The sequence below is a fragment of the Bactrocera oleae genome, chromosome 2 (assembly GCF_042242935.1).
Source record: "Bactrocera oleae isolate idBacOlea1 chromosome 2, idBacOlea1, whole genome shotgun sequence".
Taxonomy (NCBI): Eukaryota; Metazoa; Arthropoda; class Insecta; order Diptera; family Tephritidae; genus Bactrocera; species Bactrocera oleae.
In genome coordinates this window covers 36,252,126-36,264,837 of record NC_091536.1, presented here as the reverse complement: position 1 = coordinate 36,264,837, position 12,712 = coordinate 36,252,126, and the positions used below count along the sequence as shown (strand labels likewise).

At 42.0% G+C, this 12,712-nt stretch overlaps 1 protein-coding gene across 1 annotated transcript in view; it reads right to left on the bottom strand.

Moving 5' to 3' along the window:
* Positions 1-1,928: 1,928 nt before the first annotated feature.
* Positions 1,929-12,712, bottom strand: part of mRpS5 (mitochondrial ribosomal protein S5) — a 101,450-nt gene continuing 90,666 nt past the window's right edge. The window contains exon 2 of the mRNA XM_014242275.3: positions 1,929-3,160. Coding sequence (XP_014097750.1) covers positions 2,058-3,160 — 1,103 coding nt within the window. The 3' untranslated portion in view covers positions 1,929-2,057. The remainder of the gene's footprint in view (positions 3,161-12,712) is intronic.

Sequence of the window (12,712 nt, the reverse complement as noted above, 5' to 3'; positions counted from 1 at the left end):
CTGTCTATGTGAGCTCCTTAGGACCGTGGAGGTCCTATCTTGGCCACTTGACTGGAGTGGCAGCGCAGTCCGCGAACATGGTGCAGGTTGCACGGCTGTTGAGGCAGATGTCGCATTATTGCGTTGACAGCATGGGGCCACGTAACTCGTGGTCCACTCCCTGTGTGTCTTAAGGCCCGAGCAGGTCTTAAGATGGCTCCATCCATTGCATGTATTGCACCTAACCGAGGTGGAATTTGGATGGAGCCTTTTTGCGCATACGCAGCAGTAGAATACCTCGGGGCCCGGGTTGGACTCGATGCCAGCACGGGTCAGGAGGATACGGAGCAACCCTGCTGCTAGGCGTTGCTCCAATGACGACAAACTTAATCTAAAACTTACCGATCCAAACAGGGTTAGATCGTCGAAATAACAGCCCTTGGCCGGATAAAATCCGGGTCAATTCCGGTATCGCAGAACCGGCTGTTGTGGGAATTGTCTCCATGCACATATCAGCTGTCGCTTTGTTTACATCTGATCAGCTGATAGTTTCTCTACTCCCCCTTTACGATGCTGGAACTGCTTACAATTCTGCGCAATTCACTATATAATTATAACTCATTCTTTGTTATAAGGAAATGGCCGAATTAATGTCGAGCAGAGAAATAATGAATCGAACTCGGCTAGAATTGCATAGCAATTCTGATTTTCAATGATGTAACAGAATTGTAACAAATTTTTGTATTTTTCAACATTAACAAAGCCAATATTGACGCTATTAATTCATGTTGCAACAATAACAAATAGAAATTTGCAAAAAAACAAAAGATTAAATTTCGCAGCTTTTTCTGCTTTTATTTTAGCAGGAAGTATCCCGTAAAAGTATTATTTAGATTTTATGTTAAAATAAAGCATACCTATATGATAAACTTTTTTCTTCCACGGTTTGTTAGCCTAAAATAATAAATAAAATAATACTATTACAATACATTTTGCGATTCGTTGCATTTTTTGGCTTTTTTAGGTAGGTAATGCCAATTTTTTCAATTTAAAATTTTATTTAAAGTATAACAATTTATCACAAGAAGTTTCAGGCTCTGTTCTAAAGTTAACTCTCTTCCGGAGAGATTATCTTTTTTAGCCAGTTTACAGCACATTATCTAACAGGCATATATTCTTTTAGCTCATAAAGATACATTTCCAAATAATTAATTACAAATCAAATATAAAAATTCCTATGAGCGAAGATGTGTGGCAAATAATTTCAGTCATTTACGTCTAACTGCTTATTTCCGCTTGTAGCGGATCCTAGTGCTCCTGGGGAGATCGAAAGTTTATCACATATGAAGTGTACAAGTTTGATATCACAATGTGGATATATTTCAGTGAATAGAGCTTTCATAAAATTTCTATTTTATATTTAATGTAAAAACAGCTCTTTGTTTACTTGAAGAGCGCTATTTTGGAAATTTCTTAAAAGTATCTCACTATGAAAGGGTGATCAGTGAATAGGGAAGGGATTTCAACCGTCCTAAATATCTTAAAAATATTACGTGAAATTATATACTGATTTACTAATAGATGGAAAAATCAGTCATTTTCATAAAAATCCTAAATATACTCAGTAATATGTGAAATTATGCATGTAACCCTCAACATTTGTATTTTTTTTTTATTAAATTTTAACTACAACATCCAGTGTATACCGGTGTAGAAATGCTCTCTGCATAGGATGTTCTTCTTGTTATTGTAACGGGTTCTCAAACCGTAGTAAGAAGTTGACCATTTCCTCGAAAATAATATACAGAATAAATGAATTCACCTGATGTAAGCTTCATCCTGCTTTTATGTGCTTTCCTACCAAACTGTCTTACATACTCTAGGTGTGCCTAAAAATTATCCATAAGATCCAAAACCTACCAGCCTCAACAAATTTGTATCAAACAGTGTTGCGTGAAAGATATTTTCAATTTTATTGTAATCAAAGCTATCAGGTCATATATCTGCAAAATTCGTTTGTTAGAAGTTACTAAATAGCCGAAATAAAATTTAATAAAAGCATGATACAAAAATGTCCATTATTGTAAGTTTTGTAGGTCATTATCAAATACATTCTTATTGACGCGAACCTTGTGCTGGTTTCGAACTTGTTCTTTTCTTTTTAAAAATATGTTGTAGCCTTTGATATTTATATAAAATGGAGCAAATTTCCTTTTCTTCAAAATAATTTGATCGTCCAAAACATATTGAGTATAATCTGAAACCTCTTTTGGCAAAATACCTTTACTTGCTTTGCAAGATTTTGGCATTGAAATAATTCGTGGATGTAGTCCAGTTTCATTGCGAAATTCTATTACATGTAAGTTTGTTTTTCTTGCAATTTCTTCATGCGTTTTTTGCTGCAATAATCCCAAAAATAATGCCTTGACAATGTGTTGCAAATTTGTGGATCCTTCTATTTTAGCATGTAAATTTCGTATCCCAATCACATTACAAATTGTTTTAATCGCACGATGGCAAACAAGGCCATATCCTTCCGGTTTTCTTTGCACGAAAATTCTAGTTTGGCCAAATGCACAAGAAAAATCATGAAATACAGTATGATTATCGCACAATTCAATTTTTATTACTTTCTGAGCAGCTCTATTCTTAGATTTCCTCAAAGCAGTACGAACTTCAGGAGCTTTTGCCACTGCAAAGCCAGCTAAACCTTCTTTGTTTCCTGTGATTGAAAGAACAGAGTAACGGCGCTTTCTTCCCATATTTCCTTTCATTATAAATACAATTTTATTTTCAAGCACCCGTGTATCAAAATTTTCAAACATTTCTTCGTTCATCGCATCTGGAGGTCCTATGCTTCGACCTGGCATTTTCGCTCCAGACCAACCACGATCGATTGAGTTCACCTTTGCGATTCGATAGGTGCTCATTAGGTCTCGAATTTTGTAAATATTTCGATCCATATTATTAACCTCAGATAAAAACTCTTGTTGAATTAAAGTTTTCCCACGAACGATTGGTGCATTCAATCCAGGCCACACGAAACTTCTGCTTCCGACCCCTATTGTCTGCCCTCTGTTTAGATCTTTTGCCACTCTTTTACCAGTTCCTTTTCCCCTTCCTCTCTTCTTGCCCGCATTGCTTACAGATGTAACTCCACGCCATATATCTTCAGCAGATACTAAAAAGACAATATATTTTATATAATTAATTGGATATATTGAACAAAACAAAAATCTTCGATGGATATTGTTTATATTTGCGACGAAACTCAATAGCCTCATATATTTATATCAGAAACAACAGAAGTAGGGACATTAAATTTCTATATGTATTGCGTATGAAACCAAAAATCCACATTAACTAGTAATAATTTACACATTCTATTTCTACATTTTAGTTCAATCCGTTATAAAAGCTTGTTTTTATACTCTCGCAAGCTGTTGCTACAGAGTATAATAGTTTTGTTCACCTAACGGTTGTTTGTATCACCTAAAACTAATCGTGTTAGATATAGGGTTATATTAGGTCAAGTAAAAAGTTCGTTCGGTTTTTATCTAAGAGATGGCGTTATTGTCCATAGTACTAGTGTTACGTGTCGCATCATGTTGTTGTTGTTGTCACGGTTACCTAGTTCCCGTTTGGGTGATAAGTTCCAGATTCGTTGTCGTCGAGGTCATCTAACGGGAGGCCCAGGAAACGAGCTGTTTCGACGGGGTCGGAGGTGCGGAGACTCATTGCACGCAGGACATGTGTTTAGTATGTCGGGGTCAATTCTGGATAAGTAGGAGTTTAACCTGCTACAGTATCCGGAACGAAGTTGCGCGAGGGTCACTCTGGTTTCGCGAGGCAACTTGAGCTCTATGTCTGCTATGGGTGGTGGTTTGACTCCTATTACGCCATTCACTGAGAGGGAGTCTGTGAAGGTGTTGATGGCTCCACTGTGAATGCCGGTCAGTGCCTGTCTGAAGTTCGTTGCGTCCGAAGTCCGGTCGGCGTACTGTCTAATGTCGTCGACGTAGTCAAGGAAAGACCTCTTGATGTTCCTAGGAGGCGGCTCCGCTACAGTCAGGCGACTACAGGGGTGGTTTCTACGAAAACACTCCAGTAGAAACTGCTTGGAGAGGAGTTCGTTGTGTTCCTTAATCGGAAGCATACGGGCCTCACTATGTAGGTGTTCGATTGGAGACATCAAGAGGCATCCCGTGATAGTTCGGAGTGCAGTGTTCTGACAGGTCTGTAGCTTCTTCTTCTGCGTGTCACTGCATCCAGGCGACCATATTGGGGCTGCGTAATTTAGGACCGGCCGGCCGATTACCTTGTAAGTTGCCAACAACGTTTCTTGGTCTTTTCCCCAAGAGCTGCCGGCAAGCGACTTGAGGATTTTGTTGCGGCTCTGTACTTTGGCAGTTATCGCGGTCGTGTGAGGAGTGAAAGAGCACAGACTGTCCAAAGTAACGCCTAAAATTTTAGGATTATTTACTGTCGGAATTTTTGTGCCATCGACTGAAATATTCAGGCCCAGTCTGTACTCCTGTGTCCAATTTGTGAAGATGGTCGCTGTGGATTTAGTGGGAGAGAGTGTTAGGCCCCTTGCAGAGAAGAAGCGAGAAAGATCGGAGAGGTAGCTGTTTACTTTTGAACACATGCCATCGATTCCATTTCCCGACGTCAATATCGTACAGTCATCAGCGTTCCCGCTGGTGGCTGGGGGAGTTTCGAAATATAAAAATTAAACAGTAGTGGGAAGAGGACACCGCCCTGCGGAACCCCCTGTTTAATTTTCCTAAGTTTGGAGTTTTGACCTCGAAACAGTACGGATGAATGCCGACCGCTCAGGTAGTTCATAGTCCACCGCTTCAGACCTGGAGGGAGCGTTGATTGTTCTAGGTCCTCAAGTAGCGTTGTGTGATTGACTGTGTCAAAAGCTTTGGACAAGTCCAACGCTACGAGGATCGTCCTCTCGCAGGGTGGCTTCTGGTTCAGGCCATGAACTATCTGGGCGTTTATGACGCTAAGTGCTGTTGTGGTACTGTGCACTTTACGGAAGCCATGCTGATGATCTGCTATGCTCAGGTGGTGAGTGAATGACGGGTGTAACAAGGCCTCAAGTGTCTTCACTACTGGGTAAAGGAGAGTTATCGGGCGATAAGACTCTCCTTTGTTGGCGGGTTTCCCAGGTTTCAGTAGTGGGACCACTCTTCCGACTTTCCACACATCGGGTATTTGAAGAGTGGATATCGACAGGTTGAGGACCTTGGTGAGATAATTTACTCCCGTTGGGCCTAGGTGTTTTAACATCAGCATGCTTATTCCGTCAGGGCCAATGGATTTAGACGATTTCGCCTTTTTGATGACACTCTGAACCTCCCCATCGGTGAAAGTAAGTGGTGCGCAGTCTTTTGGCATTTTGCGCAGCCGTCGTTTGGCCTTGTCAGTCGAAGGGTGCAGTGTAAATTGCTTTCAGTAAATTCTGTGAAGCCGACCCAGTTAGCTTTGTTAAAGTTAACATAAGTGCGGTTGTCCACAGAAATAAAGTCAGGAGGTTTCTTGATCGAGATAATTATGGGCAGATGGTCTGATGCAAGAGTTAGCATAGGTCGCCAGGTTATACTATTTATCAGACCACCGCTAGCGATGGTAATATCTGGCGAGCTATTACAGGTGCCCATAATTCTGGTGGAGGCTTCGTCATTCATTGTGCAGAATGTCGAATCGTCTATCTGTTCCGCCAGCTCCATCCTCCTACGATCGTTTGACAGGCAAGAGTGCCAAAGATCGTGATGCGCGTTAAAGTCGCCTAGCACCAAACGGTTTTCACCACGGTTGGTCAGACTGGGAGTCATGCTGTCTGTGTGAGCTCCTTAGGACCGTGGAGGTCCTATCTTGGCCACTCGGCTGGAGTGGCAGCGCAGTGCGCGAACATGGAGCAGGTTACACAGCCGTTGAGGCAGATGTCGCATTATTGCGTTGACAGCATGGGGCCACGTAACTTGTGGTCCACTCCCTATGTGTCTTAAGGCCGGAACAGGTCTTAAGATGGCTCCATCCATTGCATGTATTGCACCTAACCGAGGTGGAGTTTGGATGGAGCCTTTTAGCGCAAATGCAGCAGTAAAATTCCTCAGGGCCCGGGTTGGACTCGATGCCAGCACGGGTCAGGAGGATACGGAGCAACCCTGCTGCTAGGCGTTGCTTCAATGACGACAAACTTAATCTAAAACTCACCGATCCAAACAGGGTTAGATCGCCGAAATAACAGCCCTTGGCCGGATAAAATCCGGGTCAATTCCGGTACCGCAGAACCGGCTGTTGTGGGAATTGTGTCGCATCATGTCATACTATACGGCGCTGAAAACGTGTTTATTTGCGCTAAAAGTTTGTCTTTGACAGTTTTTCGATTGATTTACTCAGTTCGTTGTGAGCGCTCGTCAAAGATGGACACCAACAAAGAGAAAATTCGCTATATTTTACAATTTTTCTTCGATCAACGCGAAAAAGCAGCCAAAGCGGCTGAAAATATTAATTTAGTTTATGGGCCCGATACTGTAAACGAACGTGTAGCACAAAAGTGATTTGCTAGGTTCCGTTCCGGTAATTTCGATGTCAAAGATGCACCACGCGTCGGGAAGCCTGTCGTCGAAAATTGCGATAAAATCATGGAAATAGTGGAAACAGACCGTCACGTGAGCACTTATTTAATTGCTGAGGAACTAAAGATAAGCCAGAAAACCGTTTGGAACCATTTGCATAACCTTGGATTCAAAAAGGAGATCGATGTTTGGGTGTCACACGAACTAACGCAAAAAACATGATGGACCGAATTTCCATCTGCAAATCGCTGCAGAATCGTAACAAAATTTACCCGTTTCTGAAGCGGATTGTGACTAGCGATGAAAAATGGGTCACTTATGACAACATCGAGCGCAAACGGTCGTGGTCAAAGCTCGGGGAAGCGGCCCAGACGGTGGCCAAGACCGGATTGACGGCCAGGAAGGTTTTGCTGTGTGTTTGGTGGGATTGGCAAGTAATCATCTACTACGAGCTGCTCCCCTATGGGCAAACGCTCAATTCGGCCCTCTACTGCCAACAACTGGACCGCTTGAAGGCAGCACTCATCCAGAAGAGGCCATCTTTGATCAACAGAGACCGAATTCTGTTCCATCAGGCCAACGCCAGAAGCTCCTGGTGCTCGAATGGGAGGTTCTAATGCACCCACCTTATAGTCCGGACCTGGCATAAAGTGATTATAATCTTTTCCTGTCCATGGCGAACGCGCTTAATGGTGAGAAGTTGGCCTCAAGAGAGGCCTGTGAAAATTAGCTCTCCGAGTTTTTTGGCAATAGGGACACAGTCTTCTACGAGAGGGGTATAATGAAGTTGGCAACAAGTTTACAAACAAAACGGCGCATATTTGACTTAAATCGGACAAATGTACACAAAGTTATCATCTTTTGAAAAATCAATAAAAAACCGAACGATCTTTTTACTTTACCTAATATATATATAAATGATCAGGATGAAGAGACGAGTTGAAGTCCGGGTGACTGTCTGTCCGTTCGTCCGTCCGTCTGTCCGTCCGTGCAAGCTGTAACTTGAGTAAAAATTGAGATATCTTTATGAAACTCGGTAGACATGTTTCTTGGTACCGTGAGACGGTTGGTATTGCAGATGGGCGTAATCGGACCACTGCCACGCCCACAAAACGCCATTAATCAAAAACAAATAAATTGTCATAACTAAGCTCCGCAATAAGATACAAGACTGTTATTTGGTACACGAGATCACATTAGGGAGGGGCATCTGCAGTTAAAATTTTTTTTTTTAAAGTGGGCGTGGTCCCGCCTCTAATAGGTTTAATGTGCATATCTCCTAAACCACTAATGCTATAATAACAAAATTCACTGGAAGTTTTTGCACTTCTATTGACGGTGTGACAATAGTTGAAATCCGGTGGCAACTCCGCCCACTCCCCATATAACGGTACTGTTAAAAACTACTAAAAGCGCGATAAATCAAGCACTAAACACGCCAGAGACATTAAATTTTATCTCTGGGATGGTATGAGATAACTTTATAGGAACTGCTTTCAAAATTAGACAGTGGGCGTGGCACAGCCCACTTTTAGGTGAAAACCCATATCTTGAGATCTGCTTAACCAATTTCAACTAAATTCATATTTCTATGTTATAGTGCGAAAATAGGCGAAATTGGACTACAACCACGCCTATTTCCCTTATAACACCATTTTCAATTCCATCTGATTCTTTCACTTTCCACTATGCATAGGGGCCGACCATATATTACGCCATTCTAAATTAGGGGGGGTTGGTCTGCGGATGACGGTAAAGTCAAAGTCGGTAAAGACGATGTCTTTAAGAAATGACGATAGGATGATTATAGGGGGGTCTAAGATGTGAAAAAATCGATGACGTAATTTATGGACGGCCCCATATCAAGTAACAATGATTATATCGCCACCACCACCTTGTGACCAAAAATTGTCTTAATCGAACCAAAAGTGTTCAAGCCCCTAAGTACTAAATATGTGGACCCCAGTGCCTATAGTTGACCTTCTACCGAAAATATCAGCCAATCCACCAAGAAATCTCAAACGAGTATACCATTTGACTTTGCGAGAGTATAAAATGTTCGGTTACATCCGAACTTAGCCCTTCCTTACTTGTTATGTATTAAATTTTTCAATTCAAAAATTTCAATCGGGCCTGTAGCTTTGTTTCAACCGCGTATCAGCTGTAACCGAAATCACTAAGTCTAAGAAACAGGTTAACTCAAAAAGAGAGGAGTGTTATGTGAGTGGATTTAGCGGGACATGCAAAAGAAGTTAGTGTCATGCGGGGACTCTTTGCACGCAGATCATATGTTTAGAATGCCGGGATCTATTTTAACCTGCTACAGTATGCAGAACGAAGTTGCACTAGAGTCACTCTGATTGTGGCAACTCGAGCTCACGGCTTGTGATGGAAGGTGTTTTGACACCTAGGACTCCATTCACTAAGAGGGAGTCGATTAAAGTGTAAATAGCTCCGCTGTGAATGGCGTTCAATATACGTTTGAAATTGGTCACGTCCGAAAGCGCGTTGAAGTTCATCGACGTATTGTTGTCCTTGATGTTCCTAGGAAGCATTTCCTGTTCAAGCAGATGACTGCAAGGATATTTTGGCAGAAACTGCTTGGAGAGAGGTGCATTATGTTCCTCAACCGAAGCATGTAGGCCTCACTACGAAGTTGTTCGACGGGGGATATCAAGAGACATCCTGTGATAGCCGGGACCTGGCTTGTGACTTTACATTTTTTTAAAGGAGGCCACCATTCTATCAAACGTAACAACCAAAAATTTGGGGGTGTTTACTGTCGGAATTTCAGCGTCATCGACAAAAATGCTCCTTCGTCCAGTTGGTGAATATGGTCGCTGTGGATTTAACAGGGCAGAGATTTAGACTTGCGGTGAAGAAGCGAGAAAGATCAAGGAGACAGGCGTTCACTTTCGAACGAGTGTCAACGATTCCAGCGTGTCAATATCGTGCAATTATCACCGTACAAGGTAATGGAAATTCTCCCTGGTGGAGCAGGGATTTTCGAGATGTAAAAGTTAAACATTAGCGGTAGAAGGGTAACACCATGCGGGACCTCCTGTTTAATTCTTCGTAGGTTTGAATTGGATTTAGGATCGTCCTCATACAGTTTGGTTTTTGATTAAGGATAATGGTGTGTGAAGATCGGGACTGAGGAATGGTGTGTTATCGGGCATTAATCTCTCTAGGTTTCAGTAGTGGGAACACTCTTCTGATTTTCTACAAATAGGGTATGCGAAGAATGGCCTGCGACAGGTTGAGAACTTTGGTGAGGAACTTCGCTGCCGACGAACCTAGATGCTTGAGCATCAAAATGTTTATGCCGTCTGGGTTCATGGATTTAGATGATTTGGTCATATTGATGACACCTTGAACCTCTTTTGCGGTAAAAGCACGCAGTTGTTTGGCGTTTTGCGCGGTCGAGGGTAACATGTTTTTTTTCCCTGTCCGTCGAAGAGTGCAATATCAATTGCCGGCTAAAATAGCTCGCGCATCTACTCGGGTCGGAAGAGACATGACTATCGAATTGAACTTCCATTCGGTGGTCGTGTCTCCTCGCATTGGGTAGGTATTTAACAATAGTCCTTAATTTACTTGTACGGACGGAAAGGTTGCAAGACTGTAGGGTCTAGCTTTCGTCCGCTTATGCTGATTTACTAGTTGCCACATTTTCAAATTGAGAATTTATGCAAGCCGTCGAGCTCATTTCCTAAAACCGCTGCTTCGGCTGGGAAATTAGGCCTGACCTCAGGGATTCCTCCAAAGAGCAGTACCAGCAGTAATCACCTTGCGGAATTTACGTTTACCAACGACTAAGTCCGGAGGATTAGGTCGTGCGCCGAAAGTTTTTGCGGTGAAATCTGTGAAGCTGACACATTAAGCTTTGCTAAAGTTAACAAAAATACGGTTGTTCGCAGAAATAAGATCGGAAATCTTATCAATTGAGATAATTATGGGCAGATATCCCGATGCGAGAGTTAGCATATTTCGCCACGTTATGCTATTTATCACACCACCACATGCGATGCTATTGTCAGGCGAGCTATTACAGGTGAACATAATTCTGGTGGAGGCTTCGTCGGCATTTTTGATGTTGCAACCCGCGCCACCCAAAAGATCTGAGCGGCTGTTTAGCTCGGTTTCATAGTACGATATGCCTACCCTTCTCATAGAATAGACTCTCTCGTCAATCTTGCTCGTTTCAATTGAATTGTAGGATTTTATTATGTCGCGATAAAGTATTAGTGGTCGTAGAAGCGAGTGATTAAGTCGGATCAAATACTCGTGCCGAAAAGACAATCAAATCAATCCGGCTGAACATAGAGACAACATTATTGATAGATTCAAGTACTCACCAGCGTCAACTGATTTGATAAAATATCAACAAACTATTTCTTCTTCGGCAATCACGATCCAGTAAACGGTAAGGGCGACTTTGGTTCAAATCAAATCATATCAGCTCACTGCGTGGCAACGATTGCTTGAATCGAACCAATGTATGCCTGAGCGGTAAGCAACGAGTAGAGGCAAATTTAAAAGGGTAACGTTCGATTGATTTAAATCATGTGAGGAATACTCAAGTAAAAATGTATGAACTTTGGGTTTAGAGGCAAGTTGGAAGGTTTAGATCCGAAAGAGCTTCTTTGCCAGAAAATGTTTGAAGCTTATAATAATGAAGCATAACATACAATAAACATAATAAGAAAACATAAAATCGACATTTTTCTTATTCCATATATATTATATTATAAAACAAAAAAATACACATTTCGTACAATGTTTTTGTGCGCTCAATATTTAACTTTTTTAATAACATAAAATAAAAATAAACAAGTGAGGAAGATCTAAGTTCGGGGGTGACCGAACATTTTATACTCTCGCAATTTGAAAGCATCTAAGCCGGCAAAATACACTCAGGTGTTGGCATAAGTTTATGATAAGCAAGTAATGAGGAGCTAAATTCGGATGTAACCGAACATTTCATGCTCTTGCAACTTACAATGATCAAAGCCGGAGAAACACAACCAACAAGGTGTTGGCAAAACTTTTTTTAAAAGAATTATTTTACAATTTTTCTTCGATCAACGCGAAAAAGCAGCCAAAGCGGCTGAAAATATTAATTTAGTTTATGGGCCCGATACTGTAAACGAACGTGTAGCACAAAAGTGATTTGCTAGGTTCCGTTCCGGTAATTTCGATGTCAAAGATGCACCACGCGTCGGGAAGCCTGTCGTCGAAAGTTGCGATAAAATCATGGAAATAGTGGAAACAGACCGTCACGTGAGCACTTATTTAATTGCTGAGGAACTAAAGATAAGCCAGAAAACCGTTTGGAACCATTTGCATAACCTTGGATTCAAAAAGGAGCTCGATGTTTGGGTGTCACACAAACTAACGCAAAAAACATGATGGACCGAATTTCCATCTGCAAATCGCTGCAGAATCGTAACAAAATTTACCCGTTTCTGAAGCGGATTGTGACTAGCGATGAAAAATGGGTCACTTATGACAACATCGAGCGCAAACGGTCGTGGTCAAAGCTCGGGGAAGCGGCCCAGACGGTGGCCAAGACCGGATTGACGGCCAGGAAGGTTTTGCTGTGTGTTTGGTGGGATTGGCAAGTAATCATCTACTACGAGCTGCTCCCCTATGGGCAAACGCTCAATTCGGCCCTCTACTGCCAACAACTGGACCGCTTGAAGGCAGCACTCATCCAGAAGAGGCCATCTTTGATCAACAGAGACCGAATTCTGTTCCATCAGGCCAACGCCAGAAGCTCCTGGTGCTCGAATGGGAGGTTCTAATGCACCCACCTTATAGTCCGGACCTGGCATAAAGTGATTATAATCTTTTCCTGTCCATGGCGAACGCGCTTAATGGTGAGAAGTTGGCCTCAAGAGAGGCCTGTGAAAATTAGCTCTCCGAGTTTTTTGGCAATAGGGACACAGTCTTCTACGAGAGGGGTATAATGAAGTTGGCAACAAGTTTACAAACAAAACGGCGCATATTTGACTTAAATCGGACAAATGTACACAAAGTTATCATCTTTTGAAAAATCAATAAAAAACCGAACGATCTTTTTACTTTACCTAATATATATATAAATGATCAGGATGAAGAGACGAGTTGAAGTCCGG